The sequence below is a fragment of the Oncorhynchus keta genome, chromosome 17 (genome assembly GCF_023373465.1).
Source record: "Oncorhynchus keta strain PuntledgeMale-10-30-2019 chromosome 17, Oket_V2, whole genome shotgun sequence".
NCBI classification, from domain to species: Eukaryota; Metazoa; Chordata; class Actinopteri; order Salmoniformes; family Salmonidae; genus Oncorhynchus; species Oncorhynchus keta.
Genome location: NC_068437.1, coordinates 13,770,120 through 13,782,631, shown reverse-complemented (window position 1 = coordinate 13,782,631; position 12,512 = coordinate 13,770,120). Strand labels below are relative to the sequence as shown.

The 12,512-nt window shown below is 41.0% G+C and overlaps 1 protein-coding gene across 1 annotated transcript; it reads left to right on the top strand.

The window, feature by feature from the left end:
• The first annotated feature begins 1,686 nt into the window (after window positions 1-1,686).
• On the top strand, window positions 1,687-12,254 carry LOC118396113 (hyaluronidase-like). The gene is made up of 4 exons (XM_035790233.2): window positions 1,687-1,994; window positions 7,505-8,455; window positions 9,139-9,228; window positions 10,316-12,254. The coding sequence occupies exons 2-4, from the start codon at window positions 7,526-7,528 to the stop codon at window positions 10,772-10,774; spliced, it is 1,479 nt and encodes a 492-aa protein (XP_035646126.1). The 5' UTR covers window positions 1,687-1,994; window positions 7,505-7,525; the 3' UTR covers window positions 10,775-12,254.
• The last annotated feature ends 258 nt before the right edge of the window (window positions 12,255-12,512 follow it).

Genomic DNA, 12,512 nt, shown 5'->3' with positions numbered 1-12,512 from the left:
ACTTTTTTTCACAGACAGTTTTGCTCATATTTACCAAGGGTGCCAATATTAATGGAGGGCACTGTACCTGCAGTTTCATGCAGGGTAGTAATGTCATGAGTTGTGATTATGGTTAATTGTTTACCTAGCTAGCTACATGTCTTAATAAAATACTCCACCATGCAAGTAACCATTTCGTGTGCGTTCGTAAATTCAGTCTGGCCATCTACTCCGATTTCAGAGCACTCTTGTGTGCCAGAGTGCGCAGAATAACTGAAGAATTTAAGAACGCTCAATACCCGTTGAATATGGCCGGTGTCAGTAAACTCATCGACCGCTGTGTGCTATGAACGCGGAACGCTCTGAATTTACGAACGGACAATCTGACAGCACAGTTGCAGTCACCAACGCTCCGGATATCATATCAGCCTAACCAGATCTGCTAGGGCGAGTGATGTTCAGTGAGCTGTTCTCTCTCACTTCGATGTCTGGAAGTAGCTAGCAAGTTAGTTGACTGCTGTTGTTAGTACATTCGGATCAACCCTTAAAGAGATGGGTGGGGCTAAAACTTAAGAGGGTGTGAACGATGATGAATGGGTGGAGACAAAGAGGGCTCTCCAATAGTAGTACCAAAACATTGAATGGTCATTTTGTCAAAAGTAACTTTACAAATTTAACTTTCAAAACAAAATGACTTTCCCATTGTTCCTCAACTGTAGTGTATGATATACCATTTTCTAGCTCTGAGTCTCTACTTTTATCCAATGTAAAAAACACAATTTCAATTTTTGCTCCATAAGACCGATTTGGGACTCCATGTTACATTTACATTTACATTTAAGTCATTTAGCAGACGCTCTTATCCAGAGCGACTTACATCTTATCCATATGCACCTTAGCCACCTCGTAGACATAGTTGTGAGTTTTAACTGTACCAGTGGTGGAAAAAGTACCCAATTGTCATACTTGAGTAAAGGTAAAGATACCTCAATAGAAAATGACTCAAGTAAAAGTGAAAGTCACCCATTAAAATACAACTTGAGTACAAGTCTAAAAGTATTTTGTTTTACATATATTTAATTAAGTATCAAAAGTAAATGTTATTGCTCAAATATAGTTAAGTATTCAAAGTAAACGTATAAATCATTTCAAATTATGTATTTTAGGCAAACAGCACCGTTATCTTGGTTTTATTTGATTTTGGATAGCCAGGGGCACACTCCAACACTCAGACATAATTTACAAAGGAAGCATTTGTGTTAAATTAGTTTGCCAGATTAGAGGCAGTAGGGATGACCAGGGAAAAGAGTGCGAATTGGCCAATATTTCTGTCCAGCTAAGCATTTCGAAATGTTACTTTTGTGTGTCAGGGAAAGTGTATGGAGTAAAAAGTACATTATTTTCTTTAGGAATGTAGTGAAGTAAAAGTTGTCTAAAATATAAGTTGTAAAGTACAGATACCCCAAAAAACGACTTAACTCGTACTTATTAGTATTTTTAATTTGGTACTTTACACCACTGAACAGTAGCCAAAAACCTTCTGTGATTGTATTTGGCAGTGGAAAAAATTGCTTTGTTTCAATGTGACAGGTTTCTATTGAACTTAGGCCATGGTCTACTTAATAAAGTCCATTATACATGTGATCTGTTTTCATGTTTTAAAGACAACACTCTTCTGTGGAAATCCTCCAGTTGAGAAGAGATAGTAGAGTGAGAGTGACTAGCAGGGACGGGTTCCCTCTCTGGCAAGAGCGGTGCACCCATCTCCACTGCCTGAGTTACTCAGGTCAGCGAGGAGGAGCCAAGCCAACATAAGAGGGGCATCGCTGGCCCCACAGACACCAAGGGTCCCAGGGGAGATCCAAAGCGAAGGGCACTGCTGGTCCCCCCCCCAAAAAACAGTTTGAGGGGCATATAGGAGAGAAGAAAGCATTGTTGAACTGTTATCGTTTCAAGAAGACCTGGACTGGTTCCTGAGGATCAATGGGACCAGATCAGTAGGAGCTTTGAAAGAGGTATGTGAGACTTTAGATCAGGGCTCCCAAACCTTGTCCCTGGAGAGCTACACTCCAGTAGGTTTTCAATCCAACCCCAGTTGTAACTAACCTGGTTCAGCTGATCAACCAGCTAATTATTAGAATCAGGTGCACTAGATTAGGGTCGGAGCGAAAACCTACAGGACGGCAGCTCTCCAGGAAGAGGGTTGGGCAGCCCTTTTTTAGATCAGAAATCCTCCTCATAGTATTAGATCTAAAGGCTCAGATCAAACGTATTTCTATCATAAAACTGTTTAACTTTCGTAGCAATTCCTTTCACAAGCCATTCATTTAACTAAGGAGAGAAATATTTTACTCAGTAGTATCTGATAGTGATCATTTTTAAGACTTGCAGGGTCATTAAGATTGAAACTCAGAGATGACGTGTTGAACCAAAAGTATGGTGCCACAGTAGATGAACTGGCAGGGAATATTAATAAAACCACCATCACATATGGAAATGATATTCACCAAACTGAAGGGTTCAGAGAAAGACCGCAAGATGTGAAGATAAGCTAAATGTGAACATGATCAAGGCTTTAGAACAGCCCATTCGTTCATGTGTGGTGGTGTGCATGTGTGTGTGCGTGATTGTGTGTGTGTGTGTGTGTGCGAGCGCGTATGCATGTGTGTGTGCATATGTAAATTATTTAGGGAGGGTGTTATTGGAGCACAGTTTCTTCCAGTGTTAATAACAACTGGAAAAGTGACAAGTGCATCAAGTCTACAGTATGACAGGCCAATAATAGCCTGCTTTCATCAAAGACCAATCCGTTTCATCACAGTTGTCAGACACCAGATTAGATACACAGACACAGACACGTTGCATACACACGTTTGAAAAGTGCTGACTAGTGGTGGACCCGAAGGATGCAGAGAAAGAGTCTGACTCATCTGTTCTGCCCAGCACTGCTATGCAGATTAGTGTCTCCACATGTTTACTTTTATTTCCACACTCATTCTTTTCAACATTTAACCTAACGCCATCTCGGCTCCCTCAAAAGCACATTCACTCAGACATTCACAAAAAGATCCATGGTACATAAAGATGGGCCATTTAGTTCCAAGGCTGGTCTCATACTTTCCAAATGACATGAACAGCCTGTGAATTGCAGGTTTTTTTCAATGGCTTTGGGGCAATTTTCACATGTATGTGGGACATTTTCACAATGCTTAGTACAAAACTTAAATGAGATCATCAAAAAGACAGTTGTTTCGAAAACATTAAGCACATTTTCAGTTGACAACTCACAAAATGATACAGTCACTTTATCACCAAAGTTTGTGTTTCATCTAGAAATACATGTTTCACGTTTAAAATCCATTTAACTACTTAACTTAATCCAACTGCTCTTAATTGATCATCACTTAACCGTTTGTTTAACCTATGGATTTACAACTGGTTTGTCTAGTACAGATCTTGAGAACGACATAATTCAAAATGTATGTTTGTGTAGTGTGAACATATAAATGATGATATGTACTATTAGGATTTTACTTCACAGGAAAAAAACAAAAAACGGATATTGACAAAAAAACAGAGATGTATTTGTATGTAACAAATGCATCCGCTAAACAGTAAACATGTATCCAAAATGAAGTTGCTGGGGTCTTTTTGTTGATGTTTTTTTTTTATACAGCATTGGCCAAACAGTAGTAGTAGTAGTAGTATATGCCATTTACATAGCATGCACTTTTATCCAAAGTGACAACAGTGAGTCCACATATTTTCATACTGTATGTAACCTCAGTGGGAATCAACCACACAACTCAGGTGTTGCTAGCAACAGTATGTTATATGTGCAAAAGTACTTTCTCACAACTCGATGAAACCTTCACTCTTGCGCAGACATTTAGAAACAAAACATGCCAACTTGAAAAATAAGCCACAGGAGTTTTTTGAGTGAGAATTACGAATTTTTTTTTTAATAGTAAGACATGTATAAAAGCAACAGTTACCATTGATAAGAAGGGGCTAAAAGTGTCTTATATGGTGAGCTACCGTTTGGCTTGGACAGGCAAGCCCCATGCTATCGTGGAAGACTTAATTCTTCCTGCTGCTGCGGATATGGCTGAGACATTGCTGGGGGAAAAGGTAAAAAAACAACTATACAGACAATGCCTTCATCAAACAAGACTGTTTCACAATGCATCAGTGACGTGGCAGGAGATGTTTTGAAACAATTACTGCTTCGCATACAAGCCAAAGAATTCTATGCGTTACAGCTGGATGAGTCCACAGACGTGGCGGGCCTGGCACAGCTACTCCGTTACGTTTATAGGGAGTCAATTAAGGAAGATATCCTCTTTTGCAAAGCACTGGAAACCAGGACAACAGGAGAGGATATTTTTAAGGACTGGACAGCTTTGTGACATCAAATGGACTTTGGTGGTCAAGATGTGTTGGTATCTGTCCTGATGGCGCAAAAGCCATGACATTGAGACATAGTGGAGTGGTAACGCACGTGCAAGCAGTTGCTCCCGACACCACTTGGGCACACCGCAGCATCCACCAAGAGGCTCTTGCTGCCAAAGGAATGCCTGATAGCTTGAAAGATGTTTTGGACACTACAGTGAAAATGGTTAACTTTGTTAATAAAGAAAGGCCCCTGAACTCTCGTGTATTTTCTGCACTATGCAATGAAATGGGCAGCGACCATGTAACGCTTTTACAACATACAGAAGTGTGCTGGTTAAAGTATTGACACGTTTTTTTTTAAATTGAGAGACGAGCATAAGGTTTTCTTTACTGACCATCATTTTCACTTGTCAGACAGCTTGCATGACTGGCCTATCTGGGTGATGCTTTATCTCGCCTGAATGATCTGAATCTAGGATTACAGGGACTCTCCGCAACTATATGCAATATGCGGGACAAAATTGGGGCTATGATTAAGAAGTTGGAGCTCTTTTCCAAGGACAACACACATCTTTCCATCATTGTATGATTTTTTGTGTGTAAATGAACTCAAGCTTACGGACGATGTCAAATGTGATATAGCGAGTGAGTTGGATGCGCAATTACTCAGATATTTCCCCGAAACGGATGACACAAACAACTGGATTCGTTATCCCTTTTATGCCCTACCTCCAGTCCACCGATATCTGAACAAGAGAGTCTCGTCGAAATTGCAACAAGCGGTTCTGTGAAAATTGAATTTAATCAGAATTCTGATTTCTGGATTGGGCTGCGCTCAGAGCATCCTGCCTTGGCAAATCGCGCGGTTAAGACATTGATGGCCTTTGCCACCACGTACCTATGTGAGTGTGGATTCTCGGCCCTCACTAGCATGAAAACTAAATACAGGCACAGACTGTGTGTGGAAAACGATTTAAGACTGAGACGCTCTCCAATGCAACCCAAAATTGTAGTTATGTTCATCCTTTCAAGCACACCCTTCTCATCAACCCGTGGTGAGTAATTCACAATTTTTGATGAACAAATAAAGTTTCATATGTAAGATGGCTAAATAAAGAGCAAAATTATTATATTATTATTTGTACCCTGGTCCTATAAGAGCTCTTTGTCACTTCCCACGAGCCAGGTTGTAACAAAAACTAACAAAAACGGTTTAATAAATGTGTCATATAGTGTGTGTGTGTGGCAGGCTAACAATGATGGCAAAAAAACAACATTTGAGAGTGCGCTGACCCTGATGCTAGAGGGGGTACACCGTTGGCAGTTGAATGTTTGAAGGGTTACGGGACTATAAAAAGGTTTGGGAACCACTGATCTACACTGTTTGAAGTGGATTTAACAAGTGACATAAATAAGGGATTGTAGCTTTCACCTTGGTTCACCTGGTTAGTCTATATCATGGAAAGGTGTTCCTAATGTTTTGTACACTCGGTGTATATTGATGACCAACATATTTAAAGCCAATTGCACATACATGGCGATGATAATGCCAAAGATATATTTATTTTTCCTACCACAAACTATCGGCAAGGGACTTATTTCATTTTAGCTGCTCCCGGCATTTTATGGGAAGGAAAATAAAATGTTTGATGAATTACAATGCATGGTTAGCAAAATGGCAGTTCACATGTCAAAGTATGAAAGTCCTATGAACAGTTCTAAGAACTGAAAGCTAGCGATGTCACAAGGCACAACTGTCAGTATTACTAAGTAATCACACTAATAAAGGATCTGTTATAATATAACGTTTGTACATTGACTGATCGAGTGATTAGGATAATTTACTTGTCAGCTCATTGAAGGTTTGAGAGAAGGGTTAGCTTCCATTCTTAAAGTTTGCCGCTGGTACGTTCATCTGGAGTCAATCAGCCCAGTCAGGAGACTTGGCTCTGGTTTAAGTTCAGTTGTGTCTTTTTGAGGAAAAATATGACATCAAATGTGGAGTCTTTTGTCTGTTTGAGCTCAGACATTGTTTTCTTTTTTTTTTTTTGGGGGGGGGGGGGTCTTTTTAGTGGCCAGGCCGAGTGGTGTTCCCGGAGGCACTGGGACTATTTATGGTTCGAGGAAAGCCTGAGAGACTTCACCACGGACTGTTTGTCTTGGGCAAGGATTACGGTACAGTTTGACTGACAAAGAATAGCACAGGACTCGCAGCCAAAGCCTTTTCCTCTTCAGTTATAACTACAAATGTAAATGTTATATTTAGGAATTATACGGAATGCACAGTTGTTGGCCCCGCATAATAAGAACGACAAAAACAAAAACAACCATATTGTTCTTTCTGGTGTTAAACAGGTTATAAAACTTCCCAGAATCAGATATTGGTCAAAAAGATACTGAAATCTATCTTGATTATTATCATTACACCATACAATGTACCTATTGCATATACAGTATACAGACAAGGATGCTCTCCTAGAAGTGAAAGAATTATTAAATAAATGAAGCAATCGCATCAGGGGTGGATGAAAATTACGGCCCATTTTCCATGTCTCTATTGAAGACAACGTCAGGGGCCTTGTATTCTGAGAGTGGGGTCATGGTTTCCCTCCCTGGACTCGGATAAAGGCACTAATTGCAATTAGGTGTGGGGGCATCTTACACAAGAACCCGGAAAAAGTTATCCTGAAAAGAGTGAGCATGTGTGTGTGTGTGTGTGTCTGTGTTGGTGTGCATGCCTGGTGATGGATGGGAATCATTGTCAAAACAACAAACGCAACAGTTCTAATTAAGGCCCACTCCGATATGTAAATATCTTCATCGTGGTCACATTAACGAAGGCCAACTCAAAACGTCTTTGTTAGGGCAATATGACAAAATAAGCCCGGCAGACTTGATAGATCTTGACAGGAGCACATTCCGTCAAATGGCACCTTTCTCTGAGAAGAATAGAGGACCATTGTACAGTGTGTGTGCAATCTAGAGCAGTGCAGCTCATTGACCCTCACTCACATGTCCTTTCCAGCCTTGATTATCCCTGCCTACTCAAGCCCATGATGTGTTTACTTTTTCCCCGCAAAAAGATGTGGTGATTTCTATCCTGTTCTTTTTCCTTTTCATGTTGGGATAGGACGACTAAGAGTCTAGGGCGATGGCGCTGATTCGCCGCTATCTGCTGGTGGTAGTGTTGTGGATTGGGGTCAGAGAAGGGGCCGGTGGTGAGCAGATGAAGCAGGCCCAGGCTCCTCTTATCCCTCATCGGCCCTTCATCGTAGTGTGGAACGCCCCCACAGAGTCCTGCCGCCTTCGCTTCAAGGTGGACCTGGACCTCAGCGTCTTTGACATCGTGGCCAACCTCAACGAGACCCTTAGCGGGCCCAATGTCACCATCTTCTACCATAGCCACCTGGGCTATTATCCTTACTACGCCAGCTCTGGGAACCCCATCAACGGGGGCCTGCCCCAGAACCAGAGCCTGTCCAAGCACCTGAGCAAGGCCAGGGCCGACATCGACAAGCTCATCCCTCACAAGGACTTCCGAGGCCTGGGTGTCATTGACTGGGAGAACTGGAGGCCCCAGTGGGTGCGCAACTGGGGCTCGAAGGACATCTACCGCAACAAGTCCAAGGAGCAGATACGGAAGCTCCATCCAGATTGGCCTGAGAGCAAGGTGGAAAATGAGGCCAAGGAGGCCTTTGAGAGGGCCGGACAGGCCTTTATGAACAATACTCTACTGTTGGCCGAAAGTCGACGACCTGACGGCCTCTGGGGCTTCTACTTGTTCCCCGACTGCTACAACTATGGCTACAAGACGCACCCGCATCGCTACACAGGAGAATGCCCCAACGTGGAGCCTGTCCGAAATGACCATCTGATGTGGCTTTGGAGGGAGAGCACAGCTCTCTACCCCTCCGTGTACCTAGACTATGAACTCATGTCCTCGGCCAACACCGTCAAGTTTGTCCACTACCGCGTCAAAGAGGCCATGAGGATTGCCTCCATCGCACGCACCGACTTCACCCTGCCTGTGTTCGTCTACTCTAGACCCTTCTATGCCTACACCTTCACGGTCCTCTCAGAGGTGAGAAGGATTACTAATAACTGGTGATGTTGCTGTTGGTTCAAGAATGAAAATGGTGTTAGAACAGTGCTAAATATTCCAACACATTTTTAGTGCTTTTTAACACAAGTTAGCGCTTTTTATAATTTGTGCAAGGTTTGTATTGCCTTTCAGTCATTGTGATAAACCACCTAACCTCTGCATTTTTCTGTTAAGTCACTTGTCTTGTCTCCTGCCATGTTCAGGTGGATAAAAAGCTATTAATCTCCCAGAAGCTTCTGGAACTGTCAGAGTAATGAGTGGATTGCTTAGTCTCAGCTATGAAATCTCACATGACCTTTAATTTATTTACAATACATGGGCTCCATTCAGAAACATCCCCTAGCCCTTAACCCCTATAGGCACTTGAGTAGATCTGAAATAACTGGATAGTTTAACCATTTCTACCTTGCCCTCTGATTGGCTGGGTGGATATTACTTACCTACAGTATTTGAACCTTTCAGGTGTATTAAAGTACCTATAGAGAGGTGATATAGGGCTTATTCTGGATTGGGCCATGATCTCTATTTTGAGTTTCAGGGTGTAAAACATGAGAATGTACCAGTCAACATTGATCACTGGAGCAGGTCAAGTATTCACCTCACTTTGACCTGAAGGGGAGACTGTGTTTGCAGTGTTACATCTTTTATTATGTCTCTCCTAGAGTGACCTGGTGCACACTATTGGAGAGAGTGCAGCTCTTGGGGCGTCAGGAGTGGTACTTTGGGGCTCCTCAGAATATGCTCGAACTCAGGTAAAGAAATAACACAGAAAACCATGTACAATATGATTGTTTTTATTTATTAATCCCGGATCTGAGGACCAACAGTGGGGCACCTTTTTTTGCCTGGAACATGTGATTTCAACTAATCATGTTCATAAAATGATAGTCTTATCAAGTTATGTCAAATCACAATTGATATTCTAATGTGATCCAAACATAGAAGTCTATAATGTACTGTACTGTACTGTATTGTACTTTACTGTACTCTACTGTACACTTAACTCAAGTAGAGTAAAGTAGAGTACAGTACAGTACAGGAAAGTAGAGTATAGTTCAGTACAGTACAGTGGAGTACAGTAAAGTACAGTACAGTATGGTACTCTGTACTCTGTACTGAACTATATTCTACTGTACTGTACCTCTGCTGTGCTGTACTGAACTATACTCCACTAGAGTTTCTTACAATTCACTGGGTCTAAATTCTTACAATCATTATTTTGGATTAATTTCAAGCTGTGCTATTTTCAATGTTCCTGATTAGGGCTATGGCGGTCATAACATTTTGTCAGCCGGTTGCTATTTCATTGGGGCCAGGAGTGAGAACCTAGACGAAGATGTCTGGTATCTCACTTGTTTGACCCAGTAACAATGGGAGAACTGATCTGCTGGTTTATTCTTGTCGGTTTTCGGTTGCAAGCAAGTTTATTTTAACACGTAATCTCTCATTAGTAGCATTTTAGGAAATCCAGCGCTAACCTGCAGCTGCACATTAAGTTCTCCATGTTGGTTACAATTGACCCAATATGTTTTTACCAAGCTCATCCTGTGTATTAGATTGAACATTTCAAGCCTTGATTCCCTCCATTCCAGTTTTAGAGGAAATCAAATGGAGAGAAAAAAAGATAAGCAAGTCAAGGGATAGTGCATGAAGTAAATTAACATACTGTGGGTGACATAAGGAAGGTTCATTCAATGTAACTATTATTCCCAGTGAACTGCAGACCTATTTTTAGCTATACTTTCACAGACACCTATACTTTCACCTACACCTATGCTGTGTATTTATGCTGTGCATCACATTGTGTTTGTGCCTCTGCCTGTCTATGTGCACCTCCAGAGAAACTGCCTGACCGTGAAGAAGTATATTGATGGCCCGTTAGGCCACTATGTCATCAACGTCACCTCAGCCGCCAAGCTGTGCAGCAAAGCCCTGTGCAAGAAGAATGGCAAGTGTGTGAGGAAGAGCCTCGACTCAGGAGCCTACCTCCACCTCAACCCCCGCTTCTTCCACATTCGCCGCAACCTGGGCCCCCGGGGTCCCCGCTTCCACGTGAGCGGCCATCTTAACAACCATGACATCCTGGACATGAAGCACAAGTTTACCTGCCAGTGCTACCAAGGCTGGACGGGGGTCTACTGCGAGATGCCCCAGATGCCACCGCTCCCTCCCATGCCCCGACCTAGGGACAACAGCCTGCTAGGGGACATACTGGTCATCTTGTCACTTCACTTCTCCTGTCTGTGTGTCATCATGTTCCTTGGTCTCTGCCTCATCATCAAGTGCTTGATACTGTAGAGAGAGGACTACCCAGCAAACTGGGAACATTCCCAGGACATTAAATAACATTCTTATTAAGTTCCAGCTAACATTAGGATGATTAACATCCCACAAACATATTTAATCACCAAATCTTTTTTTTATAAGAAATGTTTTAAATGAAATATAATTGGAATGTGCTCCTAACATTCACTAAATTGTTGTGCACAACATCTGTATAAACTACCACAGAACATTCCCCTAAGGTTCACATTAGGTTGCCAGGGAATATAATAACACAACATGGCGGTAATGTTCTCAGAACTTACTGGCGCAACAAAATGTGGATGAAATAGTGGTTGTGTGGAAACATTACCGGAGCGTTCTGCTGATTTTGATGGAATTGTTATTCAAAACAATAAGCAGGGAATATTCCTACAATGGTCTCATGAAGTTATAGTGTGACATTATGACATGATGTTCCAAAAACATCTCCGAACAAACTTTCTACATTTATGTCTGGATTCAAATGAATAGGTTCTGAAAAATCTGTCCCAATCATTCGAATTTTAAATATTTGGAAGTAGATATATTTCCTGGCTGTCATAAAACAATTGCCAGAAACTTTAACAGAATGCTGAAATCAATTCAATCCGACCCCAGTAGACAGATTAACATCCCAATTGCTTTCACTGGCAGAAAATCTATTGTCAAAATGCCACGGCTGAATATCTGTAGGTCAATGCTTCCCATGTCTCCCCCTTCTGGCTATTGGGATAAAATTCTTATTGTGGTTTCAAAATGTATATGGAAAGGTAAGCAATCCAGGATAAAAATAAAAAACATAACAAATGTACAAAGAGGGAAAGATGTAGGAGGACTATACGTACCAAACTTTAAATTGTATTTCCAGGCACTGACATTTCGCCCCATCCTAAATTGGTTTACTGATATTTCCCTTAAACAATGTAAACTACGTTTTGGTCCTATTGTTGCTCATACAATTTCTATTTGGCACATAATGGTTTGAGAACAGTCCAAGATTTGAAAAACACATTCACATTTCCAGGCATCTCTTTCTTTCTATATTTACAACTTCGGTCAGCTATGCTGGCCTATAGAGTATCTCGGGAAACCCAACTACCAAACCATCCAATGATGGGATTTATATATAAATGATCTGGGCTACCAAAAGGAGAAATCTCTTTCGTATATAAACAACTCTTGGAAAGCTCATATTCAGAGGTAGCCAATACAAAAGTATGGTCTACAGATCTAAGTGAATTTGAATAACCCTTTTAACTGGAAAAGAATACGGAAACACAACCTTAGAATCCCATAATCCGAACCATCAATATATATATTTTACATTTGTTCACAGACTGTATTTAATACCAAGGAAATGTTTTACTATGAAATTGGCCTTAATTTATTTTTTACTTTTCTTTTCCTGTATATACAGAATGTATTATTACTTAAACTCTAAAATATTATCAAAACTATCAATACTTTGTAGTTATGTACCTTTTGTAATGTTTTCTCTTTAAAATGTTTCTTCTTCTTTTGAGTGGCAGCCCATAGGTACAATGTGTAAAATAATGAATTGAAAATATATGAACGGAATAAGAAATCATAAACATTTAAATATTGTACCTGTAACCCCCCCCCCCCATGGAAAAAATGACAATAAAATAAAATAAATAAAATACAAATTTGGTCAAAAAACTAAAAGAAACACAGTGCGACTGTTAATGGAGAAGTCATCCTAAATACCTAA